At 37.4% G+C, this 23,207-nt stretch overlaps 1 protein-coding gene across 15 annotated transcripts in view; it reads left to right on the forward strand.

The window, feature by feature from the left end:
• Positions 1-19,214, forward strand: part of ADGRB3 (adhesion G protein-coupled receptor B3) — a 441,482-nt gene extending 422,268 nt beyond the window's left edge. For 11 of the 15 annotated variants that reach the window (XR_015282914.1, XM_023922413.2, XM_023922418.2 and 8 more), the window contains 3 exons: positions 8,086-8,121; positions 16,356-16,460; positions 18,395-19,214. Coding sequence is in view for 14 of the 15 variants with exons in the window: in XM_023922413.2 (XP_023778181.1) it covers positions 8,086-8,121; positions 16,356-16,460; positions 18,395-18,583 (330 nt within the window). In the remaining variant the exon portion in view is untranslated. The remainder of the gene's footprint in view (positions 1-8,085; positions 8,122-16,355; positions 16,461-18,394) is intronic. The other 4 variants (XM_023922419.2, XM_086876199.1, XM_086876201.1 and 1 more) reach the window with 2 other exon arrangements.
• The last annotated feature ends 3,993 nt before the right edge of the window (positions 19,215-23,207 follow it).

Below are 23,207 nucleotides of genomic sequence, written 5' to 3' on the forward strand. Positions count from 1 at the left end.
CAGAAGCAGAATTGCTAAGGTCACCTTCCAGCAGTATTCTCTCCCACCTATCTACAATTCCATCTTTCAGATCATTTTCATCAGATATAGAGGCTTAAATCCAGTTCAGTTAATATTAGGCATACGGATATTTGAGGAAGATTCATTATTCTTTAAGATGGACATATATGCCACCATACCATCCACACAAAAAAATTAATTTTTGGTGATGGCTCTTTCCCTCCATTGGTGACAAAGTTCATCTAGGTCACCTAAAAAAAAAAAAATAGTTACTTCATCGTACACAAAATTATAGTTCCTGATGCCACTTTGGAATATAGGCCTGGAAATTCATCAGTATAATGTACTGCTCCTTTATTTTTCTAACTGTACTTGTATCACATTTTAACTTTACCTCTAAGATGGGACGTAGACACAGAATCTCAGTCACCATTCTGTATATAATTTTTATGCTCACAAGAGACTACTAAGTATATCATAGAAAATGCAGTAAAATATAATAAGATAGTAAATATGTAGTCTCCTCTAACTTGGGAGAACATACTAGGTGTAGCAGGCTGTATTTTGGTCCAGAAAGTCAGTGATGTTTGTAAAACTCATCAAACCCAGCATAATCCCATGTATTAGGAAAAAAATACAGGTATTAGGGCAGGTCAGAAATGAAAGAAACTGTTTTGGCTTTTGTGTCTGCCTTTGTGATTCCCAACATTACTTGATGAGGATGTGCTACATGGAATTGAAGATAAGGATGTGCTGCACTGAATTGAAGATAGGAACATGAAAGAAAATTGTATATAGAAGAAAATCAGAGTCTCAAGCAGTTCCTGATAAGCAGATCCAGCCAGATAAAGAACGTGATTGTGTTTTTACATACACAGTATGTAAGAAGCAAGGGTTGAGGTAAAGCCCAAAATGTTATTAGCTGGAACTGACCAGCTGGATTAACTTCTGTTAACTTTGCCTTAAACAAAGTAAAAAAGGGAGGGCAGGGGAAAGACTTTTCTAAAGACAGGGCTTTGTCAGACATTATATAGCAGCAAAACCTGCAGCAGGACATTGAAGATCACCCTGCCCACCTTTATCCTGATAGAGCATGGGTAGACAAGCTCTAGAGGAGAAGATCCTGAGCAGTAGGAAGCTTCCCTCTCCTATCAACTTGTAGTTGGAACACAGCTACAGTGTCAGCACAAAAAAAACTTATATCCTGACTTCTGACTCTGAAGGGAGCATCCACCTCCCCTGCCCCTACCATTATTTGCCTAAATTTAGGCATTCCCCTTCTGACATGGAAAAAGAGCACTTCGCATTTGGCTCCCCTACAGAGTCAATTGAGACAAATAGCCATTTTTAGGCCACTTTTAGACATCTGTTCCAGGATGAAGTAAATGACATGCCTCAGTGCAGGTGTCTCTTTTCAGTTTCCACAGAGGAAGCCAGAATGAGTAGTTCAAATACAAGCATCAAAAATGTTGATGTTGATGACTAAATTTAGTCAGATGAGTCCTACTGTGTGTCTCAAACTTTCTTCTAAAACTTTTATATCTATGTTTTCTTCTGAAGGAAATTCTTAGATGTGAACAATTAAATGCTTTATTATGTCTGGAAGAATTTTAGTTTTCAAAAGATAGTTTGAAAATGCCATAATATTTACATACAAGTATTGCCTAGGTAAATATAAATTTAAGGATATGCAGATCCACAATGTACAAACCAGTGATTTTTATTTTATTTGGTATGCACCCAACAGTACTTATGTGATTATAGGCACAGGCAGGCATATTAGCACATCACGGAGTTTCTGAGGAGGACTAATCGAACATCTGGTTAATCTCCTGAACATCCTTTATATGCATGGATTAAAACTGGCTTTGCTACCTTGGCATCAAAGTGGTTTGGAGTATGCTCCTTCAGTTCAAAGTGTTTTGATTTTAATGAAGAAAACACTCAACACAGTCTTTTTGGAATGGTTTTTGTTTTGAAAATGTACACTGAGTGTTGTGCTCATTAAAATGAAATTACTTTGAAGAATTGCATTCCCAGACACTTAGATGCAGAGGAAAGTTAGGAGGTTTAAATGTAAAGGAAGAAGCTGATCTGGGAAACATATCTCCAGAAACATATCTCCAAATGTATCTCTTATTGGGCAAAAAATAAATGGATGAAGAAGACCTGTGAAGAGACTTACATCATTACCTTTGTGGAAGAAGAATGAATGGCTCTTTTAAGGAAACTATGGTTAGTGTAGTGTAAGCAGAAATGGAAAAGACCTGAAAGAACAGAAAGATGATAAAAAAGTATAAAATTAAGAACATGCAAAGACAGGCAATAGAAACATTTATTAAAGGGGGACAAGATGTCTTCTGCTTTATCAGAACAGGAAAGAAAGGACGTAATGAATAATTTGTCAGGAACTGGAATTCTCTTTCCAGCCTCAAATCTACTTTATTTTTCTGTCTCAGATTCTACTGTGAGATCTTTTTGTGTAGTGGGTTGATTATGTGACCAAAGTAATCCTTCTGTATTCATTTATGAGTGCTCTTAATACATTCAAAGACAGTCAACTCTGTAGGCCCTTGGCCAAATCACTGACTGGGGACTAAGAGAAGAAAATACTGTTACAGTTGAGAAAATACAGGGATGTGTTAAAGAGAGTGAAGTGCAAAGAAAAAGTAAAGATAGGTAAAGAAAAAGAGGAGAAAAAAAGACATTTAAAGAAAAGGTGGGAAATATGGTAGAAATGGAGAAAAAACAAAACAGAAAATGCAAGTATTAAGAAGAAAGAGATAAAAACAGCAGGGAAGGAACAAGGTCTAAAACAACAACAACAATAATAATAATAATAATACCCAAACCAGGAAAGGAGAGAAAAAATACAAAGTTAAAGTAGTCAATCTCATCAATAAAGTACCAGAGCATCAGGCAGAACAAAAGCAGAATGCTATGAAGTCATTTTGATTTATGACATGAGAAGTAAAAGAAAGAGGGGACAAAAATAGAGAGACGAGCACCACAGGAATTTCTTCTTTATCATGTTTCCACATTGCATTTATTTTCAGGCATTCTGTATCTCAGATTCCTATCCCTCCCATTCCTCATTTCATTCTTCAATAAACTGTGGAGACAGCTCTTGCCAATTTTGTGACTTTCAGTAAAATGAGGTCTAGCTCTATAACAACCCTCTCTTTCTTTCACTTGAGTGAGTAGGTCTGAGAGTCCTCTGACTTCAGAAATTGATGCAGCTTATTTTCAGGTTATCTTACAGAAGTGGGGGTAGAATCAGGTAGAGTTTATTGTAGTAACTGGAGGTGTGAAGAACTGAAATTTAAACCAGTATTATAAAGTGCAGCATATATTGCAGACTTCATATTATAATTGTCTATTTAACAAGTGCTACATTTTCCCTCAAAGACTTCAGAAACACAAAGCAAGTGGTCTTAGTTGATTGAGTAAATAAATATGCAGGCAGCCCTATAAAGAAAGGGAGCAGCAGGCCACAATAATTTGTCAAAATACTTTTAAAGTGAGATCTTTGAAGTTATGTTTGTGCTGTGTGGTGATGTACTAAATTAGCTAGCATGTTTCAAAGACTTAAAATTCCCACATTAAATTCACTTTTTCATGAAAATTTGCTGGCTTTATGTCTAGCTCATGAACTAGCAGCCAACAATCTTCTGTTCCAAAACTAGAGTGTTTTTCAGTTATATACACACAAAAGGCATTTTAAATCAAAAATGTCTATCCACATTCCACCTTTATATCTCTGAGGGCCAAAAGAGATTTTTCTTTACTTTTGTTCTGGAGAAAAAATCCTCCTCAGGCTAAGATCTTATATGTCAAATCTCATCTCAGAGTGTATTATAGACTGCTGATAACAAGACTTTATATTAATGGAAACATGAGCCCTCACTATAATATGGTATCTCTGGTTTCAATTGTGCTTTGCACAATGCAATGTATCGTTAGGAATATCTGATGTAATTAATCAGATAGTGGCGTAATGCAGAATCGAATAAGGAGAAAAACAGGAATTTGTTGTTTTACAGACATGGAGAGGGATTTTATTAGTCTTTTAGCAGAAGCATCTCTTTCCTGGTGCCAGTGGATTAGTGTGTGCTGGTGTATGGAAATTATTCTTCAAAATTCTATTTTTGTCCCTCAGCAGAGTTTAAAGTTGTTCTGGAATTACGCAGAGAAGCTATACATGATTAGCACAAAGTAAAATTGATTTAAAATAAATTACTACCACAAATCTCTTTTCACAGAGTTTTATTTTGGCTTGGGCATGAAGGGTAGGGGTTTTTTTCTACATAAAATGGGTTTTATCAAATAAGATTAAAGAGCCATAGAAATCAAAGATGGAAAAATTCTTGTCAGGTCATTTTTTCTATCAATGCAAGAAAACTTTCTACAATATATTTTTCTAAAACATAGTCAAACTTCACTTTCAAGACCAGAGTGAAGGGCTTTCACTTTTTCCCTTAGCAATTATTGCATAGTTACATAAACTTACTTTTATCCCAGTATCAATTCTGATTTTTTTCCAGGTTTTTCCCATATCAGTTTTGTTTATCAGTGTTTATATCCTTCTAGGGGTTCTGTACAAGCTTCTGTGTTTGCTTCTTCCAGAGACAAAGTTACACAAATCTGCATCACTCTTTTATCCTTTCCTCCTGAAAGTTCATTTTGCTGCTAATCTCCTTTGAAATTTTCCCAGTTTACAGGCATGATTTGGCTTCTTCCATTGTAGAGGAGCAATGCAGAATTGTCACTGGAGTTGACAGAGAGGTCTATCACCCCCTTGCCTGCTTAAATTGTTCTCTTTTTTTGTAGCATTTGTAATTGTACATGGTTGAAGCCTACCCACACCCCTCACTTTTTCAGAATTATACCAGCTAACTCCCAGCCACTGACTAAAGGCATGGATCTTCAGTTTTTTATAGTCCCTTTATTACTAACCCTTGCAATTCTCCAGCATCTGAGGCACTTCAGCTTGGAGAACAGATGAGTGAGGAGCAAATAGGAAACAATTGTTCACATCTCCTGTAATATCAAAAAGAGGAACATCAAATGAAATGTCAAAGGGATAAACAACATCATTTCCTTTGTCATGTTTTACATAATTAAATTGTGGAATTCACTATACCAGGACATTTTAGATTTCAGTATAAGCTCCGTCCAAGGAAATCCTTAAACTACTGAAGACTTACGGAAGGTATTGTAGTAGAAATGTCATTTTAAACTTTCCCCTCTCTATATCAGTCCTGATCATAGCAGAACCTGGTCAATTACAAAATACTAAATGAGACAACCCAGAGATAATATCCTTGACAGTTTTTTGTTGTATTCTTTTAACATTAATACTCAAGTGAATCTCCAGCTGATCCTTGGGAAAAACCCACCAACTTCCAGTGTAATTTTTGTTGCTAAAATTAGTCTCAATTTTGCAGGTGCATGAAGGAAACAGCTTTTTCAAAAGAAACATTTTGGTGTGACCAGTTCAGCAGCTCATTTGACACAAGGAAATTCCACCCCCCTTACTGCACTCAATTGCCTTTTGTCAGTTTAACGTGTAGAATGAGCTAGATGGTTGATTCCTGAAAGCATTTAGGTATGTGTGGAAAACTCCATTTTCATCAGCCAAAAGAGACACAACAAACCTCATATGAGAAAAACACAATATATGCAGTCAGAATTAATGTAATTATTTTCATGGCTGTTATATACCATACAGAAAATAGAACAGTTGAGTAAAATTTCAACTTCCATTTGAGACTGAAGGAAAACTCCTTCATCCCTGCAAGTTTCCCAAATGTCTTCATGCTTCTGAATATGTTTCCTCTCTCAAAAAATAACACTGCTGTCATGTCATGCAGCAGCCAAGAGGATCTGGTCATGTACCTAATGGTGTCAGTGACAATATTGCAAATAACTTTCTGTGGCTCAGGATCACATTCATAACCAGCATCCTTTGGTTTTCAAAACTTGCAGGACTTTGCTGTTCCCATGGCAGTTACACACATTTTATGTTTTAGGAGGATATGCTCGGGCAGCACTTGTGCTGTATTTCATTGCATGCAGCCACACAAAAAAAGTGAAGCACAAGCACACAACAGATGTTCCTTCCTATATTAGTTTTTAAAAAAATGGTTTTGTGATAGGTATTACTGAGCCCTAGAAAAATCCTCACTGAGAGAATCCTGTGGTATATGACTTGTTTGATCATATCTGGTGAGAACTAACAGCAAAATTGCAATACTTGCCTCTCTCTGACAGTAGCACAGATGAATATTTTGCAGTCTGTTGGATATGTATTTTCACCATGTAAACAGTGATGGAGTTGTCTGGCTGCAAAACCTAATAATCCAGCTATGCCAGGAATATTTTCATTGCAGACAAGCATACTTAAAGCGAAATACAAATGTTTCAATTTTACAAATCACAATACCTAGGAAACAGCACATTTCGTCCTAAATTTTCTATTTTTTCCTTAAGATTCAATGGTATCAGGTTAATTACTGAACTCTAGCTTTAAAATAGCTTTTTCAAACATTTTTCAAAGCTACTCCTGTAAATTTCACCTCATTATCTGTTGTACATGTTTCTTATTTTCTAACCACTGAGCCTTTTCAGTGGTAGATATGGTCTAATTTTACCTTTAAAGTAGATCATTCCTTATCACAAATGCTTAGATTATCTTTAAGCCAAGCCTTGATGATTAAAGATAGCTTCTCCAAAGCTTGTTTTGTTGGTTGTTTTAACTTAGACTGTTCTTTTATTGAGCCTCAGAGCCCTTTAGGCATCAGAGTGTCGACAGTGTTGCAGTAATATTCCTTATATTATTGTGGATCGGAGCATTAAAATTTTACAACAAAACCAGACAACATGTCACAAAGTAGTATAATCAAGGACTCAGAGACCAAACATTTTTCCCTTTTTACAGCTGGAAGACTTGTAAAATCATTCCTTTCAATTTCAGTAAAGCAAAGCAGCTTACTAAAACCTGCAGGTTTGTTAAACCAAATAAAATCAAAATCAGAAACATTCTTCCTCTTGACTTAGCAAGTTTGATTCTTCTTCACTGAAGAAATTAAATGCAGTGCGAAAAGGTTCCTTCACCATCATACCCTATCATAAAAATTAGGGTTAAACTTCAGCAGCAAGCCTTTTTGAGTATGGGAGTACTTTTTGCTTCTTTAACCGTCCTTCCTGAAGATGAATGTATCTTTTTATTCATTCTCAAGTTTTTTTGTATTCTTTTCAGCTCTCACAACCTAGCTTCTTCTTCTACATCTCTTAAATCTATTGCAAGCCATTTCCAACTTTAAAATAAAAAAACATATATTTTTATCCCTTCTTTATAATATTTCTGCTTCTTTTTGATATAATTTGACTTTATAATTGATTTCTTTTTGAATCTAAGAAAATCTGTGCTAAATTATTTGTAACATGTCTAAGCAATCATATTCTGTTGCATTTTATACAAGTGGTTACTTCACTAGTAAATCATTCTTGCTTTATATCAGATGCTTTGAATCAGATTTGCCATAAGTTTAAAACAAAGTCATTGCTTTCTCCATTCAGATTGTCATTGCAAACAAACAAGCTGAAGCTATGGCTTCGGCTTGATTTTGCTGTCATTTATTCCATTAAAATCAATGGAGTTGTACCAATGTAAGCCTGATGTAGGAAAGAATCAATTTTTGTAAACTTATAAAAAGTCTAAATCATAGATATGTATAGGCATCTGTGTAAAAATGTATAAATATTATGATAATTTTCAAATACCACAGAAAGTATAGAAATATTTTATACACCAACAGGTTTAATTGCATGCAATTAACATGCACATCCCAGTAAAATTCAGTCTGGTTTATTTCAGAGAATAAAATATGATGATACTGGTCTAAAAAACTATGTGAAGTCACACATTAATCTTAAATTATCTAGATAAAATCTACATCTTCTTACAAAATACCTAATATATACCTGATAGGAAGACAAGAATGTTATTTAGACTCATTAATATGATTTGAATAGTCCCCTTGTTAATAAAAACTCTTTTTTCTTTTTTTTACTGCTTAATAGAGAAGAAAATCACGTTATTCGGACCTTGACTTTGAAGTAAGTTTTACTGAATTATTCCTGAATATTAAAAGTATTTTCCTAAAAGTAAATGTGAAGTGTTCATTTTAGCAGATTTTAGCCTTCTGGCATAGTAGATGCAATAGGGTTGTTCAATTGGTACTGTACAGAACATGATGAACAATTCATTAAAACTACTTTGGTGCAACTTGTTTGCAAAATATTCCGAGATCAAACTGTCATATTGCAATATTAACCATCATGATTTCAGTTTTTAAATTCTTTGCCTCTTCATTTTCATCTGGGTTTGGTTTTTTTATATATTTTTTTTTAATTTTTTTTTTCTGGCTATCTACTTACTGAAAAAGTGTGACACTTTTATAGGACAGCTTTAATCATAGCAGAAGTTTACTTTGTTCAAAAGATTTTCAATAATTTCTTTTAGCTTTCTTCAATACTACTTTACTGAAATATGACTTTCACATTCAAGTAGTGATTATGAATGTGTCAAATTTTGAATGATGTAGTGCTGCAGGTGTCAAAGCTTATAGATCACATACTATATAGAAAATTAAGTTCATGTAAGGTTCTTTAGGTTGGATATGCATAATTTCCAACTTAGACCCTGTTGAGTGAGAAGATTCAGTTGTGCTCATTAATGACCATTTTGTTCTATCTCAGTCAGTATGGTTAAGTCTCTTAGAGATTTGTTTGAACTTTTTTTCTCTGACTTCTACCCAAAGGAATACAGCAGTTAGTTTTCAAGGGGCTGTTCATAATTTGGGGTTTTCACATAGGTTGTCTATTCATGCATAGAGGTAGTTTGATATAATTCATTATGTGTCTCCAAAGAAGCTGAACAATTATATTTGTATGGAACCTACACATCATGGGCTAAAATTTGAAAGCCTGTGATCAGCACATATCAACCATAACATCAAAAACTCCCATTTGCAATTACCCTAAATATGCTTTAGGATAAATGCATAGAAAGGAAGAGGAAAAACATTAAACAATAACGAAATTCTGATGTACAAGCAACTCTAAAATTAAATTCAATCAGAAGTTTTTTAACTATAGTGATATAAAGAATTCTAAACTTCACTGGTTTTGTCATTGAAAAGTAGAAATATCACAATGAGCGCATTCTCTGCGGTAACAGATACCAAAACATCCCTCCTGACAGGAGGAATAATCCTGCAGAAACATAATCCAACACCAAATAAACACCAACAATGTACACATTCTTATCTCAATAAAAAGGATTCCCATTACACATTTTCTCTTGACTCATATGGTTTCACAGAATCACAGAATGGGCCATGTTGGAAGAGACTACAGTGGGTCACCTGGTCCAACTTCCCTGCTCAAGTAGGGTCATCCTAGAGCACATAGCACAGGATTATGTCCAGATGGCTCTTGAATGGCTCCAGTGAGGGAGACTCCACAACCTCTCTGGGCAGTCTGTGACAGTGACACCTGAACAGCAAAGAAATTCTTCCTCATATTCAGGTGGAACTTCCTGCCCTTTACCACTTGACTTGTTGCTTGGCACCACCAAGAAGAGCCTGCAGACCTCTTCAACACCACCTTTTAAATACTGATAGACAGTGATTGGGTCCACTCTCAGTTGTCAGTTTTCAAGGCTGAATAGGCCCAATTCCCTCAATCTTTCCTTGTAAGATAAGATGGTCCAATCCCTCAGTCATCCTTGTTGTCCTCCCCTGGACCTGTTGCAGGAATTCCATGTCTCACTTCTACTGAAGAGCCCTGAATTGGACTCAGAACTCCAAATGTGGCCACACCAAGGCTGAGTAGAGGGACAGGACCACCTCCCTCAACCTGGTGGCAAAGCTCTTCCTAATGCACCCAAGGTCACAATTGGCCCTCTTGGCCACAAGGGCAGTGCTTGGTTCATGGACAGCTTGTTGTCCACTCAGACTCCCAGGGTCTCTTCTGCAGAGCTGCTTTCCAGCAGGTCAGCACCCAGTCTGTCCTGCTGCAGGGGATTATCCTTCCCCAGGTGTTAGACCCTGCTCTTTCCTCTGTTGAATTTCAGACAGTTCTTCTCTGCCCACCTCTCCAACCTGTCCTGGTCCTTCTGAAGGGCTGCACAGCCCTCAGGAGTATCAGCCACTCCTCCCAGCTTTGTGGTGCTGCTTATTTACACCTTTTTCTTAACTTGTTTGCAATATTCCATGGCCTAGTGTTTTTAGAATTACTATTAAAATGCAGGAAAATATATTTTTTGTGAAAAGAAAAAGGATGGGACCACTGGAAGTGAGTGCTGAGGAACTGAGAGCAGCAGCAATACTGTGCCAGTTGCTACTGTGTTTTACAAGTATTGATGCAGACTAACCTCATCTCACCCCCAGCTTTATGATTCTTTTGATTAAGTCTGTGAGCTTTCCTATATCCTTACACATAGCATGGCTCTCTAAGGTAAAATAAAATAAAAAAGCCAAAAATTATTGTGATAGTGTGGTGTGGCCAAAATGCTGCTCTTTGGATATCCCAGAGCAGCTTGAGTGCAAAATGGAATACAGTCTGGAGGTCAAGCCAAAGGGATTGAACTTACTACTTAAACGTTTAACATTTTCTCTGCTTTGTCTGTGACCAGTGCCAGCTGGCACTCTCTGAGACAATGTCCTTCCATATTTTTGAGGATACCAAATCATAGAATGACATGGGTGTGGTTCTGAAGGTAGGATATGTTAAGTATGCAGTGTGGACAAGGGTGGGACAAGTTTGGCTACCTCTGTCCTTTTCCTTTTAACACTCTGCAGGATCTACGCCCTAAACCTTTCACATGTCTCTATATACATTCGAGACAAATACTCGGGCTATGTCTACCTTAATAAATTAGACATTTGAGGGAATATTCCTGGGTTCCAAAAATGCCATCTTTTATGTGGATTAACTTTTAGAGAGACCTTCACTATTTTATCTGGACCACCTTTGTCTCTCCAAGAAGTTCTTGAATGTCATTAAGGGTCTCAGTTCAATCCGGCTACCATTCACAATAGACAATTTGGTTTTAGACTTTTTATTTGGAAAACTAAGAGAATTTAATAGAATTTACTATTCATGGAGACCATTCCATGTTAGATATTGTCAGAGAATACTCTTGGACATGTTTGACTTATTACCACATATTCATGGTTTCATACTGAAAAAAAGAAAAAAAAAAAAAGAAGGCTATTCTAGTGGCTTCCAATGGAACATTCACCTTAATATAAATAATTTGAAATAAAAACAATAAAAATACATTTAAAAAAATTAGAAAGGCCATTTTTCTCCAAGAGCCACAGAAGAAACACAAAGCCAACTGCTATGCAATGTGAACACAGCTAGACTAAGACTACATAACACCACTAAATATTCTCTTTCTGTTATCCTCAATAAATGCAGAAATACAGATGTAGTTTTAAGGGCCTTTGCAATGGATTATAAATAATGGAAGTCCTGTGTCTGTGTGGGTTCTGTTATAGAAAACGTGTCTCAGTCAAAAGAAAGGGAGAAAGAAAAGGATGACATCAAAACTGGCAAGCACTTAGCATAGATCTCAAGCTAGTTAGAGAGGAGGATCTCAAAATTGTGTATCTGTATCTTGTTTTCCCTTTTAAATAGCTTACCATTGCATTCTTAAATTTTCCCTTCATGTAGGAAAAAAAAACAGAATGTACCAACCAGGGCTTAGCCTGTCAGCTGGAAGTATTTCTGCTACATAATATACTGTCCACAATTAGATTTTATAAAACACTGACTAATCTAGTTGAACTTTGAAGGTTTCTAAATGAACAGTCAACATAAAACAACTTTACAGCTCTTTTCTTGCTATTAATAAAGATAAGTTTGGATTCATTCATGCAGTCTGGTGTCCAAAACATGAGCAAAATTATTGGGCTGGACATTTTGGATCCTTGCTGCCTTAGGCTGTGCTAACCCCAGCTAAGTGCCCTCCAACTCCTGTCATATTTTCTCTAGAGCTGGACAGGTAGCTTTTTCATTAAGTCTCAACACTAACAGTTAGCTGTCAGATCAAATAAAATTCATTCTAATTATGTTGAACAGAAATACAGATGCTGTAGAAATTCCCAGGAGGGCTTTATAATAGGTGTATGCTGGCAATTACAAAAATGTACAGGAGAGCTAAACAGTATTATTGGCATGCATTTTAGGATTCAAGATCACAATTGCCTTTAAATTCTATAACAGAGTCTGACTTTCGGATTTCTCCGGTCACCCCACTCTCTCATTTCTCTAAGCCATTCATTGGATCTACTCTGTTAGCAACATTTATGTCAAATAATTTAGAAAATGCCTTATTATCCTGATCCCCAGGATTCAGGTAATCTCTAGCTCTGGGGGAGAGCAAGGATACACAGGACAAGTGTGAATATTAGACTCTCCTTACCACAGATCAGTAGTCTTTCTCCAACAATAATGCTAAATTGATCACTGCTGGAGCTACATTCTTTCAGAATTTCATCTGCCATAGCTATTTATTATAATAGTATTATAATTCACAAAAGTTTAAAATCATTCTCTTACTAATCTGAAGACATCTCTTGAAGGCAAAGGTAAAAAAATATGCCTGCAGGGAAAAATTATTTCCTGTTCCCAAGTTTGGCAACTATAACATCTTGAAAAAACAGCATGTTTCCATTAGAGGGTTGGGAAGGTATTCCCCCATCTGTTCTTTTAATTTAGCTGCTTTGTACAAGATTTGAGAGAGAACATTTTTGACTGTGACAATGTAGAAAGTCTCCAAGGCAAACTAAATTACCTGGTAGTTGTGATGATGATGATGGTGATGATGATGATGATATTGTTATTTATGAGATTGACCACAAGTCATAGATTTACTGAATAGCCTCGGTTGAAAAGGGCCTTAAAGATCATTTAGTGCCAAGCCCCAACCACTGGCAGAAGCATCTTCCACTAGACCAGGCTGAGCCTTATTCCGCCTGGTCTTTAACACTTCCAGGAATGGGGCATCCACAACTTTTCTGGCAACTTGGTCCAGTGTCTCATCACCATCATCATAAAACTCTTTTTTCCATATCTAATCTAAACCTACCTTCTTTCAGCTTAAAGTCATCACCACTTGTCCTATCACTATATGTTCTTGCAAAAAGTCCTTCTCCAGCTTTCTTGTAGGCTCCCCTTAGGTATTGCAAGGCTTCTGTAAGAGCTCCCTGAAGTCTTCTCTTTGCCAGGCTGAACAGCCCCAATTCTTTCAGTCTGAATTCATAGGAGAGGTCCTCCAGCCCTCTGATCATCTTTGTCACCTTCCACTACACTCACTCCAACAGGACATGGACCATATGTTGGGAATCCCCAAGCTGAATACAGCACTGCTGCTGGGGTGTCATGAAATATTCATGAGTGTATTTGTCTTGAGTTAGAGTTCAGCTAAAGCTCTATCATAAATGAAAAAGGGAGCTGAGTACAGAGCTATGTTTGAAGTTCTCCCCATCTTGCTGACAGCCATCCACACTGAATACTTTTCTGTGAGCAGGTGATCATCAGAGTAATGCCTAGTCTCTTCAAAACACACTCACTATCTGACTTAACAGTGGGGGCGGTAGAAATGTGGAAGTGGTGTCAACTCAGCTTGACCACCTTTAGGGCGTGGGGCACAAGAGTTATGGAACCTTCAGGAGACACCACAAGAAGATGTGTGTCTGCAGCTTGGTGGTTAATCCTGGTGCTTCTGGCAGGGATGCAGCATCAATGGGCAACTGCAAAGCTGTGCCTAAAGAATAAAGGGCAGAAAAAGTTCAGTTTGCATCCTTTTCAGATCTTGATGCTTGATACCACAGTCATCCTAGTATTAGTGGTCCAGATCCCTGGCTTTGTATTGTTAAAACTTAGTATTTCTAAGATTAATAAAGGGGTGTTGTCCACATTGCCCATTTAATAGAGAAAACAGAATAACACACTACAAATACCTTGTAGGTTGTTTTTTTATAAAAGAGAAAGAGTTATCCAACAGAGCATATTTTCTAGAAAGGAGATAAGGTGGTGCTTTCTAACCAGAAACTTAAAAGTCTAAAAATTGAGAGTTAAAGTTTGAAATTTAAGTTGCTGCACCTTCAGTTCAGATTGTTCTTTATAAGCTGTAGGGAGGGAGTGGGTGTCAGTGGGTAGGAATTATGGAATGGAAGCCAGGAAAACACAAAGTAACCAAAAGATCCATGGGTACATGTTCATACCAGTCATGCTGCTATTAAGAATAAAATGTAAAGATTTTTTTTTCTGGCAGACTTCCCGGTGCAAGTATTTTATTTCTCCTCCCACCTGCTTCTCCTCAGGAATAATGTAATGAACTGAGTAAGACATTTGCATTATTCATATTTGCTATTTAATGACATCTTGGGTACACAATTAAGGAAAAGATATATGAAAGTAGCGTTCTCTATATTCCCAACTTTCTACTAAAAAGCTCCAAATGGAGACGTTTCACAGCCTTATGTTATTTCCTGCTCTTTAGAGCTAGTGTTTTAAGGCACCAAAACTGTTTTATTCCCATGACCATGTCTTCTTATTTAAACCAATAATAGTCTTTGAGATAGAACCTTTTTAAAAAAAAACTTTATGTATATGAAAATTGCTATATACTCCTGTCTACCATGGCATCAATATCTTAAAAGAATCCCTAGGAAGTCACTTAAGTGGAACTCCCCTCATAAATTTAGATAGCTATATCTAGTTAAATTACCTTTTGCAAGGAGTTTATTACCAAATACTGCAAAAGGTTTTCCCTTATTCACCCCACAACTCAAGTTAATAGGTCTTTAATTGCTGATGTCTCATGTCTCTTTTGTGAGACATATTGCCAAACTCCTTTTCTGAGAAGTGAACAAATTCTCAAGCTACTGTGTGGCTGTATTAAGGTTAATATGCATATGACAACATAGCAGTAGAAATGCCTGGCTAAAAGAGCAGCCACATCCCATGAAATCTCTAAAGGCATAATGCAAATGAAAGATAAAGTTGCATTGATAAAGGAATATTGAGAGTCAGCTATTGTCACTCCATTTCAAAAAATACTAACCTAGATTTGGCAGGGGTGTAACTTCATGGAAAGGGTCACACTCAGGCACAACATACATAAGTTTGCAGGGTTTCACTCACAACTCCAGGGAAAATCAGGCTTTACACAAAATCAGGACTTGCACAAAAGCCTGTGTCCTGCACCTCATCTGTCAGCTTTCCTGGCTGCTGCCCTGGCTGTAATTCAAGTTCAAGTTACAAATCTTAAGAAAAGCAAAGCCAAGCCCATCCACTGTTGGACTGACATGAAGCATACTCAGACCCTCCCAGCCCCAGACCATCCAGACCACAAAACCATGAGACTGGTCAAACATTAAGCAGACTTCAGCTTGGCTCCAGAGGCTGCTCCGAATCCATAACCCAGCATGAATTCCTTTGAAAACAGCTCTGATGGGCATAGTTTAAAATCTAGGCTTAAAAACATGCTTCACTCTCCAAGTAGCTGCCCAGGCAGATACATGGCTGAGGCCTGTGCACTGTGTGAGTATTGTGGGGACTCTTTGGGGTCTCACTCTCTTCCACAGGAGTGCCATATGATTCCTTTCTGTGGCAAAGTGCCCTTGGCATGGGCTAGAGGTAGGGTGGTTTCCAATTTCTTCAGCCATGAAATAAGAAAGCAAGTAAAACTGAAAAAACGTGCCTACTTTTCTCAATATGAATGCAATTTCAACTGCATTTTATGATGATTTGAATGACAAGAAGATGTCTAATTAAAAAGACATAACATTTGGGGATTTTCCATTTTGAGCCAAGATTTCATGAGTTCAGCATTCTCATAAAAATTATTCCAACAGGAACCACTAAAAAGTGCTCTTGCTTTCCTATAGAAATTAAAATAGAAGCATCCACACTGAAAACAGAAGTTCTAGAAAATATTCTTGTTATGCAAGAGAAATATTCTTCTGAGAAATTGCCATTACTCTCAGGATACTTCCAAGCTAGCATAAAAACACTGGCCCCTAATTTTGGCAACTCAATAAACATAGGGTTAAAACAGTCTCTTGTATGAAGGAGGAACTTTAAATGCAGTAGAGAGAAAAGCCAGGGCAATTCACTTCCATTGTTCAAATCTGTAGGGAAAAGATGGCCCTGCCGAATTCAATTTACTTTATTATGTTGGAAAAACTAATGCTTCTCTTAAGAAAAAAAAAAAAAAAAAAAACCAAGACAGATTCAATTATAAATATAAGCAAGTATATTCCATTTTGCAGAAGGTCATGCATACAAGAAAGAGGCATATGGAATTGTTTCAAGAGTTAAATCAGAAATTTCAGACTCTGGACAGATTTCGGGATGTACCAAAATCAGGCAGTATGGTAAGTGTCCTTCTATTATATTTAAAATATGGTGAATCCTAAACAGCAACAATGAAACAAGCTTTTGACTTCAGTACATTTCCCAGGAAGATCTCACCTTTAGAGACCTCAGAAATGAGAACCGAAGCTATTTTCAGTAATCCAAGCTATGACAAGACTCATTGCATTCTACAATAGACGATAACTAACTCACTAACATCATTATAGATGACAAGTAATTGAGCTGTAGGGAATACATTTCAAATCTGTATGTGCCTACTGTGTCTAAGGGCCTTTATACAGGGAAAGCAGCTCACTGATATAATTTGATCAATAAGGCTTTTCCTCTAGCTAGGCAAGGAGATAATAAATTAGATATTACAAGCAAGTCCAGATAAATGTACCTATACATGCAATTGTCCAGAAAGCACACTAGATCTCTGTAATGCCATGTCTTTTCCATAATAGGTTTATAAATATTTACCACGGGAAAAGCAAAAATTAAATCATCCTGAGCTGAGGCTGCTATCATCATAATTCAAATTTATACACACACATTCATACACACATGCATAACACCCTGACTACATCTGATAACGAGAGCAAGGAAATAGTTGGTTCTTCCTAATTAAAACAGCTAATTTAGTCTGACATATTTTTATCAGTAATATTTTGATTAGTAATAATTTTATAATGTGAAAATTGTATATTAAATGGAACTGAGCTAGAATCATTTTATTCTATAACTTTTTCAGAAGAGCTACTTTCAGACTTGAAGAAGAGGTATTAAGCAGATGTGAGGCCAATGGATTTGCATCATTTACATCATCTTAATCCATAAGAAATTTAGCCCTGATTCTTTGATGAACCTTTATCTGTGATATGTGTTATTCTGTATCAAGTTCTTACTCACTCCCCCTTTTGAGATCAGCTGACATGTAAAGTTTTCATTTGTCTCCCTACTTGAGATTTGCTATTCACTTGAGAATTGCTATTTTTGAATTAATTCAAATCTCAAAGGGAATCTCAGTTGGAAGAGTTGTGTTTACTCTGTTTCACATTGGTGCTGTGCTTTTGAAAGGTCTGCTAATTAAAGCTGCCTAGAGGGATGGTCTATTTGTGATACAGTCAGAGAGTGATCCAGGTACCTAAATATAGGCATCTCAGGCTATTTTAGACCGAGGTCTTGGTTTACAGCACAGTACAGGCAGCAATGATACAGGACTCAAAGGAGACCTGCACCTTTCATGAAAGACAGTTGGAGATTAAGCAGAAAGTCCAAAGGCATCTTAGATGGTGCAAAAATACTGGATTTTAACAACTAAATCCCACTCATCATGTTACAGCAGAAATCTCCAATTGAAATGGTCCATAAAGCCTTTTACCTTATAAAACCTAGCATTAAAAAAAAAAAATAAAAAATCATTCTGTAGAAAATAACCACCTTTCAGTCTGTTAATCCTAATTTACATGAAAGCCTGTAAGGCAAGGTGGCTCTCACAGTATTTTCGAGGTTTCTGTCATTCTGCCATGCACCTGCCACAATTTAAAATCCAGCCGGCAGTCTCTGTTTCAAACCACTCCATATTTCAGGCAACAAACTCTTCTCAGTTACCTTCCTTTCTCTTCTCCCCCTTTTCTACACTCTTCTCCTGCTTTTCTCCCACTCTTAGAAAGATGTCTATTGGTACTGGATCTCTCAGCCATTCCTCACACATTGGTTCTTGTGAAAGAAAGGGCTTAGCTGGCAGCTCAGGTGAGGAGCCTGCCAAAGTGTTGATTGTTCGCAGAGAAAGAGTCGCAGCAGTGCCGAGCATCCGCCAGCCTGGCTCCCTGCAAAGCCATTTCCCCTCTCCAGCTTCTGTGTCTCATGAGAGCACGTCAGCAACCAGCTTTATAAATGGAAACTGCATTATTTCATCCTTGATTTTAATTCTTCTTTCTTTGGTCTTCAGGAGAACTCAGGACCGAGCAAGGCTCCATGGGACAGTTTCAAAACCACAGGTGACTACCAACACTATACAACGATAAATGTATTAGACACAGAGGCAAAAGATGCTTTAGAACTCAGACCAGCAGAATGGGAGAAGTGTCTGAACTTGCCTTTAGACGTGCAAGAAGGTGACTTTCAAACAGAAGTTTAACAAAAATGAACTGAACAAAACAGAAACAAAGTAAAAATAATTCATTGCACTGACAATAAAAAGACTTTGGGAATCCTGACAATCCTGACACTCCTGTCTGAACATTGCAACTCCTTTATGTCAGGCTCTTCCTGTGCCAAATGTCAGTGGTTTTTTTCGTACAGTATATTCCCACTAGTGCAGCTAGTGGAGAACCAGGTGTACAATTCTTACCATCGTGTGTTGTAAGTACCCGTGGAATGGATTTGTAAGGTAATCTTTATAGATAAACCTCAAGCAACGATTCATGTTGTAACAGCTTCATTTGGTTTAGTTTTCAAAAAACTTCACCATGAAGCACAATGTATATATTTATGCAGTTTTTAAAGTTTATAACAGTCTGTTTGGCCATTACTACACTTTTTACTTTATAATATAAAAGCAAAGTTTTTGTCATTAAATGAATGTCTGTTGAGCTACATTCTTCATTGCTTTAAATGCAATAAAGTAATAATCTCACTTTTATATGAATAATATATTTCACATCTTTATTATTGCAGTTTTCTCTGGAAAGCTCAGAACAGCTTTCTCTGCTGCAGCTGTGTATAAAATATTTAAAATGTTGTATGGTGTAAATAAACCTTTGTCTACATATCAGTTTCCTAGTGCATTTTATTCCATATTGTTTCTCTAAAATTTTAATATTTATAAAGTTTTCTATAAAACACAAATACTGAATACGTATTTACAGTTTTGATAGCATGTTGTATGTAGTTTCTGCAAAAAGTTTCTAAATCATATTAGTACACTTGTAGCCATTCTGCGGGTTGTTTTGGGGTTTTTTTCTGACAATGTACCATATAAACTGGATTTGACAGAATACTATTAAAATTTTTCTGTTTTATAATATTTTTTTTCTAGTTGTAGAAAGACAAATAATGGAAAATAAGTTAAGTTTCAATGCACAGCACCCAAAGAAAATGCTGGCGTAGAATCATTATATCTTGGGCATGGTCTTCTTGTATAACAAAAAAAAAAAATCTCAAAATTAAAAAGTTCCTAAGTATTTTATATTTTTTTTAAAAAAAAGCCAAAACAATGAACCAAACCCAGAAAAACTGAGTCGGTTGCATCATAAATCACAAGGAGACTGATTACTATTTGTATTGAAAATACAGTTAAACAATTAGGAATAGGAAGATTAAATTTCCTTTTCCATGCATAGAATCAAAACCAGATCTTCAAAAATCTCATTTACAGCATAGCTGTGGGGGACATAGATGGAAGGATATCTCAAATCTTCAGATATCATAGTCATTTCTAGAAAAAAAGTTTCAGAAACTACTTTGGTTTCTGCTGTACAGAAGTGAATATGCTGCAGCCTACTAGCTGGAGAGATCTTAGAGAGGAAGAAAACATGATCACCAATCTGCTTAGGAAGAAAAACGACAAGAATAGATGCTTGTGAGTGAGAACTTAACCCAGAGAACTGGAAGAGGAAGATCAGTATCCATCTGTTAAGAGAAAAGTTCTTAGGATCAACCTTAGGACCAATCTTCAGAAAGTGTTCCAGTTTGACAATCTTTTCTCCAGGCCATAAAGTATTTAAGCCACAAAAAGGAGCCTGACTTTGCCTGCTTTGAGTGAGTACCTCATGCTGAAGTGAAGACTTCTCTAATCTAATGCCTCTGAATCTTTAAACAAGTAAGAAATAACTGGCCACCAGCCAGTTATATAACTGGTCCAATAACTGGTTTAGGTGCCTAAAGGCTGAACAAGGCCAGGTGCTGGGTCCTGCTCTTGTGTCACAACAATCCCAGGCTGTGCTACAGACTCTGGGCAGAGTGGCTGGAAAGCTGCCCAGCAGAAAGGGACTTGAGGGTGCTGGTGTCAGAGGCTGAACATGAGCCAGCGTGTGCCCAGGTGGCCAAGAAGGCCAATGGCATCCTGGCCTCTGTCAGCAATAGTGTGGCCAGGAGGAGCAGAGCAGCAATTGTGCCCTTGTACTCTGCACTGGTGAGGCCACAGCTTGAGTCCTGTGTCCAGTTCTGGGCACCTCAATTTAGGAAGGATGTTGAGGTGCTGGATCATGTCCAGAGAGGGGCACCAAAGTTGGTGGAAGGTCTAGAGAGTAAGTCCTGTGAGGAGCATCTGAGAGAGCTGGGGGTGTTCAGCCTGGAGAAAAGGAGACTCAGGGGAGATCTTATCCCTGTCCACAACTGCCTGAACGGAGGCTGCAGCCAGGTGGGGCTCTCCTCCCAGACAACCAGCAACAGGATGAGGAAGTGCATCAGAAGATGCTCCCTTGCGTCAGGGGAGGTTTATGTTGGACATCAAGAAGAATTTCTCCACAGAAACAGTGGTTAAGCATTGGACTGAGCTGCCCATGGAGGTAGTGGAGGTGTTCAAGGAACAACTAGACGTGTCACTTAGTGCTGTGGTTTAGTTGACAAGGTGGTGTTCAGTCAAGGTTGGACCTGATGACCTTGGAGGTCTTTTCCAACCTTAATGTTTCTACGATTCTATCAGTCTATACTGTGATACATCAACAAAAGATAACTGGCTGTTTTTCAAGAGGCTGATGAAGAAGGAGGCAGATGGCAAGGCTGGCTATGCAGCCTTCTAAATTTCAGTGCACCAAAAACCTCTCAGTACATACAACAGAAACTGCACATTTTTTAAGGATTTCATTCCATATGGTAAAAATCTCAGAACATGTTTTATAAAATTTCTAATTTTTGAGTCCAAATGAGGAAGGGTAGAATCCAGATATAAGCCTGAGCATCCTCCTTGACTGATCTAAACAGAACGCAAATCCTGAACACCTCGATATTTCAATAACTGTAATGCAGAAATTATTTGTATAAGCTTTATATCACCTAACTCCTGTTCAATGGTGGTCTAGTTACAACTGTAGAAAGCTTAGGGCAGACTGCAAACTTACCCAGGAAATATGATAAATCAGTTTACACTCAATACACTGCTGACCCAGTTATGCTGTTATTAATAACCCAGTGGATTCAGGTTTAGCATTAGCCTGGGTGTTTATGTATCACACGGCAGTCACAGATGTGCTTTCCATGTAGGAGCAGCAACATTCAGTGCCTCTTTATTTAGAGTTTGTGCTGCTCTTAGCAGAAAATGCTAGGCATTTTTATTTTCTTACGTATTTCATATTTAGAAAGAAAAAAGCATGCTGAAACCCAGTATATTTGCCTCCTGATTTGACTGCTTGCTATTAAAACAGAGCTTGTTTCCTATAAGCAAGATGCCACTCATACTTGCAGTTTCTGCTCAATGTCTCTGAAATGATAAATGTCAGACTAAGCCCAGCAGGAGAGTACAAACTTTTATGCACTAGCATAAATGTTGATAAAGCACTGAGCAGATGTTTGGCAGTATATTACATGCAAATAAAAATTAAGTCAGGACTCCCTAAATCATACTAGACACAGACATGACAGGGGGCCCTGCATCTGCCTGCCAGCTAGTGCCACTCTGCATGGCCTGGCTCCCTCAGCTGGGGTCCAGCTGCTGCTACAGAAAGGTTCAGGTGTTTGAGGGTGGCTCTGGTGTTGAGGGCTCAGCCAATGTTGCTGTCACCAGCACTAAAGGAGCCTGAGGCAGCTGAGCTCAACCCAGAGTTTACCCAGAAGCAACTCAAAATACATATTCCCTAGATACATATACAAGAGGCAAAAGTCTTTTTTATTAAAGATTTTTCTCAACAGTTTAAATATATATTAGCAGTTGTATAGCAGTTCCTCTGTCTCCTTCTTGCATGCATATTCAGGGAAAGATTTCTTTTTCTGGCAAGTTAAAACAAAATATGCTAAACAAAATATGGCCTGGATTTTTCAGTGTCAGGAAGCAGTGCATACAGGAAATCTAGCTGAGCAGCCAGAGATCACCCAGACAATAGTTCAAGATCTCCAGGGTTTCAGATCCAAGGCTGTGTAAAGGCTGTGTTGCTACCAAAATTATTTGCTATATGGGCCTTTGACAAAGTGAGAAATTTGGAGGTAAACTATGAATTAGTCACTATTAAACTTCAGCTTATACTCTACAATATCTCTTGGAAATAAGAAGGGAGGAGAGTGTAAGTGACGCTACAAGGGATGAGAGGTAAGATAGCAGTGCTGCCATTCTGATGCACCTTTGGAGTAACAGTGGTTTAATGTTGCATATATTTAATGCTAATGACTAACTATGATGAAGAGTTTGGACAAAAGACAAAAAGAGCTAGAGGTCTTTTCCATTTAACTACTGAGTCTGAGTTCTTCTCAATCAATATATAAGTGCTCTTGGAAGTGTCCTGACACTCCTTTGAGATTGTCATTTATTTCCATGATGATAAGACATAAATCACCTAATATTGTTTTACACAGGATTAAACTGGGATAATCTGTTTTAAAAACAAACAAAAACAAACAACGAAGCAAAAAACATCCAAGCCCCAAGCTGCATCAGGAGAAATGCTAATGCATTAGAGAATGCTTTGGCTTGTCTCTGTTTCCCATAGCTGCCAGAGCAGGTTTAACAAAAGGCCTGCCTCCCACTTGGAAGCAGACATCCAACACAGCATCAGGGTATGTTTTCCATTTGGGTTATATGAGGAAATATGGAAATCTCTGTTGGCAATCAG

Source organism: Cyanistes caeruleus, chromosome 2 (assembly GCF_971803275.1).
Source record: "Cyanistes caeruleus chromosome 2, bCyaCae1.hap1.1, whole genome shotgun sequence".
Classification (NCBI taxonomy): Eukaryota; Metazoa; Chordata; class Aves; order Passeriformes; family Paridae; genus Cyanistes; species Cyanistes caeruleus.